This window comes from Triturus cristatus, chromosome 2_1 (genome assembly GCF_964204655.1).
Source record: "Triturus cristatus chromosome 2_1, aTriCri1.1, whole genome shotgun sequence".
In the NCBI taxonomy this organism is placed as follows: Eukaryota; Metazoa; Chordata; class Amphibia; order Caudata; family Salamandridae; genus Triturus; species Triturus cristatus.
The window spans coordinates 827,953,463-827,966,574 of record NC_140581.1 but is presented as its reverse complement, the minus strand read 5'-3'; the positions used below and the strand labels follow the sequence as shown (position 1 = coordinate 827,966,574).

The 13,112-nt window shown below is 45.2% G+C and overlaps 1 protein-coding gene across 3 annotated transcripts in view; it reads left to right on the top strand.

Annotated features, from left to right (window-relative positions):
- Positions 1-13,112, top strand: part of ERCC6L2 (ERCC excision repair 6 like 2) — a 1,253,563-nt gene that overhangs the window by 71,120 nt on the left and 1,169,331 nt on the right. For all 3 annotated transcript variants that reach the window (XM_085632896.1, XM_085632894.1, XM_085632895.1), the window contains one exon: positions 8,820-8,889. In XM_085632896.1, coding sequence (XP_085489022.1) covers positions 8,850-8,889 — 40 coding nt within the window. In that variant the 5' untranslated portion in view covers positions 8,820-8,849. The remainder of the gene's footprint in view (positions 1-8,819; positions 8,890-13,112) is intronic.

The following is a 13,112-nucleotide window of genomic DNA, read 5'->3' as shown; positions in this document are numbered from 1 at the left end:
CCTGAGGGAAGCGTGGGAAACAGATGGTGGACTTCTGGAGGATGATGACTGAATTGGGACACTGCAATGCCCTAGGGAAAGAGCCATTTGTGCGCTCTTCCGCTCAGTGCATATCCGTATTTTACATAGGTCGTCCGCCTCTAGGGCACTACAATACAGGTGGGGCCGGTGGGACTCTGATCGTTGCGCCAGAGGGTGTGGGGATGAGGGATCCTTCTTTCATATTATAAAACGGCCTGCCCCGGTGTCCAGTGCTATTGGGAGGGAGTGACTGGTAGTATGCTGCAGCCACAGGTTTTCGGGTCACTCTAGAGGCAAGGTGGCACATCACGGGAATAACGGGGGAGGAACAGTGGCCCAAATACCTTGGAATTTGGCTTATGCTGGCCTTGGCGATAGCAAAGAGAAATAATGCTCAGGCTTGGGGGGCAGCGACCCCACCAAGGGTGAAGGATTGGAAGCATGATATGGACTGGTGCCAGCTAACAGTGAAGGCTGCTTATCAAAGCAGGGGATGCCCCCCAAAAATGGGAAAATATCTAGGCCCATTGGGGCGAGTATTGACCGGATTAGAAGGCATCCGGGTCCGGTGTTTTGAAGGAACGGAACCGCGGGGGTAGGAAGAAACCATGGGAGAAGAGTGGATTCACAAGGAAAGACCCCTTATTACGCAATTATCCACGTGTACCGTTGATTGTTTTATCACTCTATATCTGTGTGAAACTGTATTGGTGTGCCAAGCAACTGCTCAATAACATAATAAAAAGAGTTACATTTTTTTTATCAGATTGTGGCTATTGTATGAATGTTGAGCAGTGTAGTGCAGTATCGATCAGTGAGGAGACTAAGGGACAGGCTTTTAAATGTTCTTTTTTTTAAATAAAGCTTGTTATACCACAGCTCGTCGTTTGTGGAAATGCGAACTACATGGTCTTGCACAGTTTCCTTCTCCCTGTGGGCAGAATCTGAGGTGGCACAACATCCACGTGTAAACAGACAGTCTGTATCGGAGTGGTGTAACTCTGTGTGTTATGGCTAAGGATTACATTTTAATGCACCACAGAAACATTTTATATTTCAGCTACTGGGTAGGTCGGTGAATGGTTCTGGGTTAAACCATTACTGTGTGAATTGTTAATATGGTTTGAAAATAAAAATGGGGTCTGTGGATCTTGAGTTGTTTTCAGTCTGTTGCATTTTCCTGTTATGGTGCTTGGGATGCCTCTCTGCAAGGAATAAACATTATTTTTTAGGTCTCAGCCAAAACAGCATGTGCGCAGTCTGTTGCATGACACTTTGTTTCTTTTCAGTTAACTTAGAACCAGTCCATAGTTTACTATTGGTTGACCTCATTATCACTCTCATTTGCTTGCTTAATTGATGGCTTATGTGGGCTTTAATTCCCCATCGTGAATTTGTTCCTCACCTGGAGCATGGACACATTACTGTGTCTTTTTTTTTCTCTTGCTGGAACTACTTTTTTCTCTTTGGTTAAGCACTCCACAAGATCCAGCGTGTTTCTAGCTGTCTCCCTTGTGTGCAACTCAACACCCTGTGTCTATAATGCTATTTCTTGCAGTGTGCTTCTCTGCCTCTCCCGTGTTGCTTCCATCCCACGTGTTGTTTCCCCATCACTGAGTTACTCTTTCTCGCCATGCACTTCTGTGCTTCCCAGTTCCGTGTTGCTCTGTCTCGCCATGTGCTTCTGTTTTCCTCCACCCAGTGTAGCTTTGTCTCACCACGTACTTCTCTGCCCTTCCATGTTGCTCCCCTTCTCACATACCCCTATTTTTCCGCCCCTGCTCTGTGATGGATACAGAGGAACCTACCTCGCCCACCAGTTCAGAGGATCTAACACAAGATCACCAGTGATGGTGTATAGCAGGAGGGAATCCTTTCAGCACTTTAGTACACAAAGACTCTTCAACATCAGCATTCTCTCCCAGACATACTTTGGAGACTCCCATCCATCTATTTGGGTGGTCAATCATAGTCATGAATTATACATACTGACAAGGAGACCCGCACAGTAAGTTACCCTTCTGTTTCTAGGGGATAGCTCTACAGTTATTCCTCCTCCATTAGGCTGTGCGCATTGTTCTGCCACTTAGGAAGGGTGCTCTCACCTTTCTAATATGCACTCAATTCTGTGGTCTGACATAGCATGTATTCTGCCTTTCAAAAGGCTCACAGCAATAATGTCTTGCATATACATCACTTCACATATGTGTTTCTCAGTGCTGCCAAGGTAACTGAGGAACCGGGAGATGAAGCAACTTGTTCAGGATGATACACTGTACGGGAGGCTGACAATATTTTGGTTTTCTGGATTTAAAGTAGGCAACTAAATTTGGGGGTATTTATATTTTTTGTTGCTCTGGCCAAGGTAAACACTAGCCACTACCCAACTTGCTTCCCAACAGATGCTGCTTTTTTACATATGTTATTTTCACAGCAATGTGAATGGATGCTTCTATGTGTGTAAGAGACTTATGAAAGTGTATTGGGCTAGTAATATTGGCACTATATGAAAGGATTGAAATATCACAGCTGCCTCTGGCGATCCTCCCCCACCCCCCAAGGGGGAATATGGGAGATGCCTGGGAAAAGGTGGGCCTGATGGGAAGGGGTCCCTCTTCAATGACAGGTCCTCACAGTGGTTTACAATAAGGAGGACTGAGCACTTAGCTATTTTTGTTCTAGGACACTATTATATTCAAAATCAAGGAATTCTCTAGTCAACGTGGCATTTGCTACCTCATGCACAACATTCTGGAATGTCCAAGCCTCATGTTTTGATAGAAACGAGTGGTGTTGCCAATAGATCATGCCAACCCAATTCAGTTAATAGCTGTTTGATGTTAGTTAGCCATGGAACTATTGGATTTAAAAATGTCCTGTAGGGCTAAAGCATAATGGACAAGCTCAGGGGTAGTCCATAGCCTTCTCCAATAAAGTAATGGACGCAATCTCACTTTTCTTTCTATAGGTTTCCTACCCATATCAAAAGTTAGAGGAAGTGACGGTGTGCTAGTTAGAAGATTTGCAGTGCTCCTTAAAACTTGTTTTCCTTCCTTGAGAGGCCTTAACAATTCGAGAAACCACAGAATTCTGACCCATATAGGGCAGATCCCACTGCTTTAGACTCATACATTTTCAGAACTGGGTTAACGGTATGGAACCTGTTAATTGTTTCTGCTTAAAAGCCATTTTATCAAGATGTTGCTTCCATGACATAGTGGAGAATAAGCGCACTCCCAAATAGTCAAATGAATTTACTTTCTTTAGGTACATACCACTCAATATTAGCCTACCCTTGCAAGATTTATCCTGATAAAAGACATATATTTAGTCTTCGCTGCATTGATCACAAGGCCCGCGAGCTGCAGAACTCCTCAAAATGATTTTATAGTAACTGCAGTCCGCAGGTGTTTTTGGAGATAAGCAGGGTGTCATACGCGAAGAGTGCAATTGGGGCTTTAACACCGGCGAGGGGGGGGGGGCATCAGATGAAATCTGCATAAGTTAGCAAACTATGTGCTTTAAATATAATGAAAAAAGTGTTGGGGCAAGAACACAGGGTTGGTGAACACCTTTAGTAACCGGGATTCGATCTATGAGCTGGTCTTGCATTCCCCATCGGATTCTGGCATAGTTGGCTACATGTAAATAAATGAGCAGAGTCAAGAGCTTGGGCACATGCTCATTTCACTAAGTGCCTGCCAATGCTTGGTCCATGGGGAGAGATCAAAAGCTGATTTAAGATCGACAAAGGCAATGTAAAATTTGCCCTTACCAGTCAACACTGTCTTCCAATAGAGGGCCAGGAACAGGAAACCTGGTTGATGGTAGCAGTCCTCTTACGGAACCCAGCTTGGCATGGTGTCAATATGCCTTCCTCTTCAACCCATTGCTGTTTTTTATTCAGCAGCATTCTAGAAAAGGAATTTTGGATGCAGTCTATCAGACTAATTGATCTGTAGTTTTCCGGGGAGCCACGGTCACCCTTTTTATCAGAATGACCTGTCCTAGAATCAGGGTTTCCTTGGCGATGGAATTAGCAAGGTCTAAAATGTATTGTCACCAGCTCAGTTTGTCAAGTAGAAATAGTTCTGCTGGTATAACATCAGGTCCTGCAGCCCTACCACTAGTAACATCTTCAAGTGCCACTGTTACATCCTTTAGATCCAATATTCAGCTCTCTGTGAAAGAAATGGCTCATGTTGAAGGAGGTGTTATAGAAACTACTAACTTTCCACCAGAGTACACGGAAGAGAAATAAAGAAACCAATTTAATGGTAATATTTAGTTTGAAGGCGATAGAGCTGTGCCATTAGTGCCCCAAACCTAGGACCAAAACTTAGATGAATCATTAGTGGAGCAGGCTGCTTTAAGATCCTGCCAACGTTGTTCATCCCATTCTCTCTTGGCTTGGACCATACTTATTTTATAGGCCTTTCTTGCCCTATGAATTTGGTCACTATCCTCAGTTTGATTGCCAGTGCTAGGGTATTACGACTGTCTGCAGTCTTATTAAACCAAGTGGTAGTTTTGCTGCTGTGTTTTCTTTTGGGAGACACTGGGACTGTAAGATAAGACAAACATTTTAAAAAGCAATGGTGAAAAGATGTAACATCAGACTCTGGGGGGCAATTATTCATCTCGACTAATGTTGATTGAAGATCGTGGCTTATCACAGATAAGAGTTCTGGTTTGAGGACTACGTGGCGCCACTTGAGGCAGTCCATATCATTGTTGGGTGCGACATTCCTGGTAATGGAAGGCAGGTGGAGATCGGAGGAGTGAGCATTACGGAAAGTTGACTTGGTGTGGCTAAGAGGATTGTGATCACTTTCCAGTCATTCTTCGATAACCGTGTCCACAACCAATGATCAGAGCCTAAGGTTCACTAGAATGTAATAATGTGGCTTGTATGGTGCTGTCTGTTGTAGACTGGGTCTCCATAGCGTCGGATTTAGTTAGACCGTTAGCTGCTTTAACCCCTAACTCTGTGGAAAGAGCCTTCAGCAGCAATGCAGCTTGGGTCCACCTTTTGATGGGTGCTACGTCCAGTGAAGGAATCGCCCACCTCTCGTCCTCCTCATCAGTTAACCCAAAGTAATTCTGATGCAGGGCCTCAAAAGTGGTATTGAAGTCGCCTGAGAGGATAAGGCGAGATTGGGTCTGGCTCCTATCAAAATAATCCTCAAGGAATTGAAAGGTTTTAGATGATTTACCTCCCTTGGCAGCTCTAGCATAGATGTTAAAAATATCGACCGTAGCAGACTTATCGGGTACGATACTAATGGCTAGAATTTCTGGGCAATTGATGCTCAGTTGACGAATTTTTCAACTTATAGTGACTTTCAGCCATATCGTTAATCCTCCAGATGGCCTCCCCACTTGGTTAGAAATTGCTGGTACATGAAAATGTAAGTATCCAGTTTTAAAGATTGGTTTAATACTACAGATTTTTGGGAGTATACAGATATCAAAGTTTTCCATGTATTTGCACCAGTCTAAGAATTATATTTTAGACTTGAAGCCAGCCACATTTGAGGAGATGACTCTAATCAACAAGTGGTCTGGCAATCTTGTCCTCGTGGCAGATGGGGTAGCCTGCGATCTCAGTGGCATGCCAAGATTAGCTGGCACGTCATTTGTTGGCAAGGAAGGTATTTGAGAAGGCTGGATATTAAACAAATATCTAGCCACAGTATGATTAGTCGCAACATGGCAAGTAAGTAATTGGTATGGACTTTGAAGTGACCTTTTTTTACTAGAAATAACAGATTGAGAATTCAGGCATAGAGGGCCTAAAAAGCTGTTGGGAAGGGGTAGTCAATCCACCTCGCGTACAGGAGATCTAAGTAGTGTATGGCCTGTACTAGGCATAGAATTAGAGTGGCTCTCAACTAGCCGGTGATAATTATAACCTCATTTGCGTACAATAAAGAGGATCTCAAGTCATAGGTCACCAGATTGTCAACAAGATCCCTACTTCTTAAAAGTAGCTCTATGCTGTCGGAATTTTGATTTCTAGATACGTGTTCTTCACGCAAAGGGTGTCGCCTCAAATGACTGAGTGGCATCTTTTCGTGTGCCGAAACCAGTGAGTTGCTTTGTTTATCAGCGAGTTCTTATCTTCAAACCTCCCATAACAAAAGGTTTTAGGAACATTAACCATAAAAATGGAACATGGATCGGGGGATATTTACCACTGATGTTTGAGCTAGTCATGTTGCTTAGATTGTGTACTTGGTTATCTGAGCGTAAAATGCCTTCAGTGACTGAGTGTTCAAAGTTGACGCCTTAGATTGCAAAATAGGTCCTGGGAATCTCAACAGCTTTTTTGATGTAACAGGCTCGAACCACTTGGGTCCCCAAGCCAGTCCGTGGTTATGGGAAGCACAAGCAACCTGGGGTGCGGCAAAATTGGAGAGAGTCAACCCTGTATCTGTTATATGTTCAGAAGGACATTGAGCATAATGTTCCTGAATGCTGACGTCCTCATGCAGAAATCTGTTGCGCAGTAAAAAGTTCACTTTCCCACGAACTACTTTTTTTTCCCAACCCTGAAGACGTTTTATTTCTGCACTTGTCAGCAGTAAATTTCCAACCTTTCTCTATATGGGAAAATATTAGAGACAAACTGATGAAAACCCATAAAACATGCAAGTTAGTACTTTTTTACAGACTCAAAAGAGCATTCTAACCATGGGGGACTATTGCTTACGCTAACTCCAGCTCCAGTATGTAGATCTGTGGAAAGGTGTCAAAACAAGAGAATTGATAGTATTCAAACCCTACTATGGTATGAGCTCTGGCATAATCAGAGAGGCTAATATGAGAGCTGGTATATAATGAGATTGCTGCTATACCTTTTTGCCACACTGCATGGTACCAAAGGGACAATTGGATTTTGTTACAGGACAAGTAGTTTTATGACGCAACCTGTCCCATGCACAAGTAGATATTTTAATAAATTCCACACTCCTACAAATACGTAATTCAAAGGCATCTATGTTTGTTGCTTTGACTTTTGTGAACCACCAGAATTTGCTCGCGACTCCTTCTAAAACCCGTAATCAGAATGTCCTGGTCATCCAAATACTCAAAGAAAGCCATTGTGAATAGCCTGAATAGCTATGATGTAAACAATCTTGTTTTTATGTCTTGCCTACATAGTGCATGCGCTGTGCTGGGAGACGTACATTTTACAATTCAGTGGGCTTACAACCCACCCTTTTAGTTGTCACTCTCATTTGCAATCTTTCAGTTGCTTCGTTCCCGTAGGCTTCCTTTACTTTCTTGTGTTAGCTCCTTCCTGGAGCATGGGCCAAGTACATGTGTTATTCCTTGTCTTTGTTCTTCCTTTTGTTTTTGCAATGTACTATTTATTTTTATTTTATAAGCCTTTCAGTATTATTCCGGGACATGCAATGTGCTTTCCTACTTTTCACACAGTCAAATGGCTGCTTATTTGTTACATTCGCCCTGTCTTTACTTACACTCACAATTGTACTACTCTACACCACTCTAAGCTATGCTACTCTATGCTATGCCATTCACTCTACTGTAAGCCTCTCCACTTTGCTCTATGCCACTCCACTCCACACGTCTCTACTCCACTCCACTCTACTCTATGCCTCTCTACACCACTCTACTCCTCTTCACTCTGCTCTACTCCACACATTACCACTTTACTCTGCGTCACACCATGCCACATCACTCCCCTCCCCTCTATGATACTCTACTTTGTGTCACTTCACACATTGCCACTCTACACCACTCCACACTGCTTCACTCTCCTCCACTCTACTGTGTGCCACTCCACATCACTCTACTTTATGCCACTCTGCTCTACTCCACCCACTCTATGCTACCCTAGGCCAACTCCACTCTACACCTCTCCACTCCTCTAATGCCCCTCCACTCCACACCAAGCCAATCCACATAATGCCACTCTTTGGCACTCTACTCTGCACCACTCTATGCCACTCTGATCCATGCTACTCTATTCTGTTCCACTATACTCCACTCCACTCTAAGCCACTCTACGCTACGCCACTCTACTCCTCTCCACCCCTCTCTATGCCACACCACTCTACTCCACGCCATGGCACTTTACTCCACCTGCTCTGTGCCACTCTACGCCACTCTACTCTGTGCCACTCTACTCTAAGCCACTCTACTCTATGCCATTCTACTCTGCCATTTTAATCCACTGTACACCACTCCTCTGTATGCCATCCTCTCTGCACAAGCCACTCTACTCAACGCCACTCTACTGTACTCCACGCCACTGTACACCACTCGTCCTCATCCTTCTATATGTCACTCTACTCTACGCCACTAACATTTAGCCATGCTGAGCAGCAGCCACGCTGCTGTACAACATGGCTAAAAGACATTTGCAAAGCCTATAGCGCTCACAGAGGCGAGACCTTCTGGCTTTGCCAGTACTTGTTTTATTAAGTGCACTTGGTATGCTTTTTCTGCCTCAGCAATCAGTGCCTGATACCGGGGTGGATTCAAAAGAGCAGATAGGCAGCAGCGTGAATTGTTTGTGTAAGGAAATGTGAAAACTGAAATAAACTATGCAGCTACTTCTATAGCTCTGAAAGTAGCACAAACTTGGCAAAGAGGACCCAGTGGACTATTTTTAATTGTGGTTTTCTTCTTGCATTTCTTTCTATTTTCATTTTTAATAAGACAGTATGTACAGCTGATGAACCACAAGCGTGTGATTTGCATGATAAAAGTGTTTTTTTTCTAGTTTAAAATATTTGTGTGTGTATCTGTTTCATTTCCTCCAGATTATCAGCACCATGAGACTGAAGTTCTAAATGGATATCACTAAACCAAACCGCAATGACCAACAATCAGGCAAGTACTAAGCATGCATTAGCTGTGTGAGAACGGTGGTGGTCTTTTTGTTTTACATTCGCGCTTTTTTGTCAAACATGGTGTTGTCTGGGAGTCGGGGTAGAGAAGAGTGCAACACAGTTACATGTAATCATTAAATTTAGTAGCTTTGCTTCCTAAAAACAAACTATCCATCATACTGCACTGCATTCTCTTGTAGCACTCATAAAGTGCTTCATAATTTTATTACAGGACCGGAGGCTTCGTATTATGCTTCTCTTTCTATTTAATGCTACTCACAGCGGCCAACAAAAAGTTTGCATTATGTAAATAAACTACATTTCCCATGATGCACATGTAACGCATCACATCCTGTAAGACCCCATAAGAGCCACCATAACCGGAACTCATCCTCTTTCATTGCTGCTCACTCAGGAAGTTAAGTGAATTTTCATCGTTACGATCTTTTGACATAGAAATGTGCAATTTATGTTGATTAGGCGCGCGACGCTATGTATGCTTTAAGTGAGATGTTAGCGTGTACCTCCGCTTGCTTTGCCTAATCCAGTGATTGCCTGCATTGGCTTTCTTAGTTGTGCGATCTTCGCGCGTGGGTTTCGAGACTTGAGACCAATACTCCCGCTGTCTTCGGGGAGGCAAAAGCTTTCGCGCAGTGTTTTTTCCCGGCCGAAAGCATCTTTGAATTTTCCGCTGCTGCGGGAGGATCATCGGCATTTGGAGACCGCGTAGCGGTTCTCTCTATGCGCTCCCGTCTGGGAGTTACTGGTACTGGACTGCCCACAGCAGTGTTAAATATGTTAATTTGACCGCGCTGAGGCTCCCCTCATCAGCCGAATGCGCTTGGATCTTTCCCTTTCGTTTTTCCCTTCGTCACGATGTGCGTAGCCCAATTGGGCTATTTCTTGGTAGGATTGGGCTACGCACAGTGCTACAGCACGTTTTTTCCTGTAATTAGCGTATTTTGCCTTCGATTCCCCCCACGCCTGGTTGGCTGAAATAACTGTTCTGGGCCCCGAGGGAGCACACCTCCTTTAAGAATTTTGCTCTTTGGCTCCATCTACGCCTGGGGGGTTGAAACAATAGTGATACAGCTTGTGCTGAGGAGCTAGGTACCCTTTTGATTTTTGTGCTGTGGGTTGGCTCCCCCCCTTACTCCTCTCAGTGTCTCACCTCATAAGCAGATATATATATAAATTTTGCCCCACTCTGGAGGATTGGATCACTTATGAAGAGGATGATAATTTGTATGAGGAGGAAGTGGCAACCCCTTCCCTAGAAGACAACATTGTTGAGGCCCTGGACGCCTCGGTCCAGGAGTCGGTCAACAAGGCCCTTGAGAAAGCAGTCCCGGGGACTGTGCAGCAGGCGCTAGCTACTGCATTGAAACCAATAACAAAACAGCTTGAAAAATTAGCGAAACGTCATGGTTTCACTGCTCCGGCAGACCCTCCCAAAGAAGTTCCCCAGCCTAAACCCTGGCCTCATTCTTCCACATACTCTTCACTCCCTCCCCCCGACACCGACAAATCTAAGACCCCAGACACTGACACAGACCCGGATATTACGGGAACCGACACCCCGGACGAGTCCCCGCCAAAGAAGTCAAAGAATGTGGAAACATCTCAAGCTATTCCCACTCCCTTCACATTTAACCCAGCTGATATAGTTCACCCCAGGTCGTCAGATTGGTTACCTGCCCCTGAGGTTGCAGCATATTTGCAGGAAAACCTTTGCAAAAGCTTTGACAAAGAGGTGCGCAACAGACTCCTCTCGGAGTGTCCTAGACCAGATATTTCTGATAAGGTGTCAGAAACCCCAGATATAGACATCGGTCTCTTAACCTTCTTGAAAAAGTTTGCAAAAGATCCCAAGAAGGGTATTGATCGTGCCTGGCGAGGGTGCCAAGACAAGCTCTTAGATGTGGTGGGCCCCCTAGCTAAGATTTTGGAAATGGCTTTAGAAGCGCAGGAATCCGGTACTACAGTGGATCCTCATGTCCTGGCAGGATGGACACAGAGAGCCATATGCCTCTTGGGCAACGCTAACTGTGCCATCTCAACTGAGCAGCGCAAATCAATCCTTATACGCATGGACTCCAATCTCACAGAATTGTCTGCAGTGGAACCGGGTCCTTTGGTGGACGAGAACCTGTTCGGAAACCGTTTAGTCAAAGACGTGGCCAAGTATGTGGGCACCTTCACGACTCTGGACAAAGCACAGTCGGGCATTAAAAGAGTCTTTCAGGCTGGTGTTTTCAACGAGGCTGAGGACGCTCGTTTGGCCGCCAGTTCTCCCAAGGTCCTCAGAGAGGAGACTTCGGTCGAGGCAGGGGAGAGTGGGATTCCACCCGTGGGGGAACCTTTTACCCCACTAGACAGCGCTTCAACAAGAGGCATTTCAACAGAGGATTGTATCATGGAGGCTTCCAGACCCCTGAATCTTTGGGTAAGTGCTCCAGACAAATTCCTACTGCCATTGGGGGGGTCGTACTCAATTTTTCTATCACAATTGGGTACAACTATCTCAGGATGCTTGGATATTGCAGACAATTCAGTGTTTTCACCTAGATTTCTTTCAGACCCCTTATCAGGACAAACTACCCAAACAGCTTTCTTTTTCCCAACTAGAGTGCGGTTTTATAGATTTCGAACTCGAAGAATTGCTGCAGAAACATGCAATAGCGTATTGCGACGAGGGCCCTCGCGGTTTCTGCAGCAATATTTTTCTGGTGGAGAAGAAAGGCGGAGGTTACAGGTTGGTACTCAATTTAAAGGATTTCAATCACTACATGACCTACAAACACTTCAAGAGGGAGGGTATCCATCTATTGGCGGATCTCCTGAAACAAGGGGACTGGCTGGTCCATCTGGACCTGAAAGACGGCTATCTGTCTATTCCCATCTTTCCTCCCCATTGCCAGTTCCTGCAATTCCAATGGCGTAACCGATGGTACAAATATTTGGTCCTTCCTTTCGGACTTTCCTCGGCACCGTGATGCTTCACCAAGGTGATGAAGCCAGTGATAGCGTATCTCAGGGAACAGGGTGTTCGCATGATAGTTTACCTGGACGACATACTTATAATGGCGCTGTCTCCAACTCTGGCAGTTCAACATTTACGCATGACCATTGCTACGTTACAAAACCTGGGGTTCGTGATCAACGAATCCAAATCGGTTCTGTGTCCTTCCCAGACGATAGACTTTCTAGGCTTCGTCATAAATTCTCAAACAGCCCAGTTGAGTCTTCCACGTTCCAAACTTCGGGATATGAAAAAGGAGCTGTGCTCCCTGTTATCCAAACAGATGGTCTCACTCAGAGTGATTGCCAGGATAGTGGGCCTTCTAGCATCCTCCATTCAGGCGATTTTTCCAGGGGCCCTCCATTATCAAGCCCTCCAGAGACTGAAGATTCAGCACCTGCAGAAGGGCCTCTCTTACACAGACCTAGTACCCCTTTCCCAAAAGTTACGGGAGAAGATCCAATGGTGGCTTGCCCACGTGGAGGCATGGAATGGCAGGGCCATTTTCGGCTCCTTGCCAGAGGTCGTCATAGAGTCCGACGCCAGCCGTTGGGGCTGGGGAGCTCGCTGCGGAAATATTTCCACAGGAGGGCGTTGGTCCCTACGCGAACTAGACCTCCATATCAATTGCCTAGAACGTCTTGCAGGGTTATTTGCGATCACAACTTTGTCACCCAAGCAAGTCTCGTGTTGCATCCTCTTGCGGATGGACAACATCTCAGCCGTTCAATACATCAACAAGCTGGAAGGCACGAGGTCCTCCATTCTAGTAGAGATAGCGAAGGACTTTTGTCATTATTGCCTGAGTCACCAGATGTTGATCATAGCCGAGTACATCCCGGCCCAGTTGAATGTAGTGGCGGACTGGAACTCCCAACATCTCAAGGATTACAACTTCAACCCCAGATAGTTCAGTGGCTACAGGCGATCTGGGGACAATGAGAGATCGACCTGTTTGCCTCCAGATTGAATCATCAAATGACCAAGTTTTTCAGCTGGAGGCCAGATCCGTTGGCTCTGGCGACAGATACTTTTTCCCAGGACTGGTCCCTGAAACTGAATTATGCTTTCCCCCCCTTCATTCGGATTCCCCGGTTGTTCACACAGATCTGCGACTCCCCCAGGATGATTCCGTGGTCCTCAACGATGCTCCATGGAGAGATGCACCCAATGGTACTATCGGGGCAGTTGTCCCTGATGGC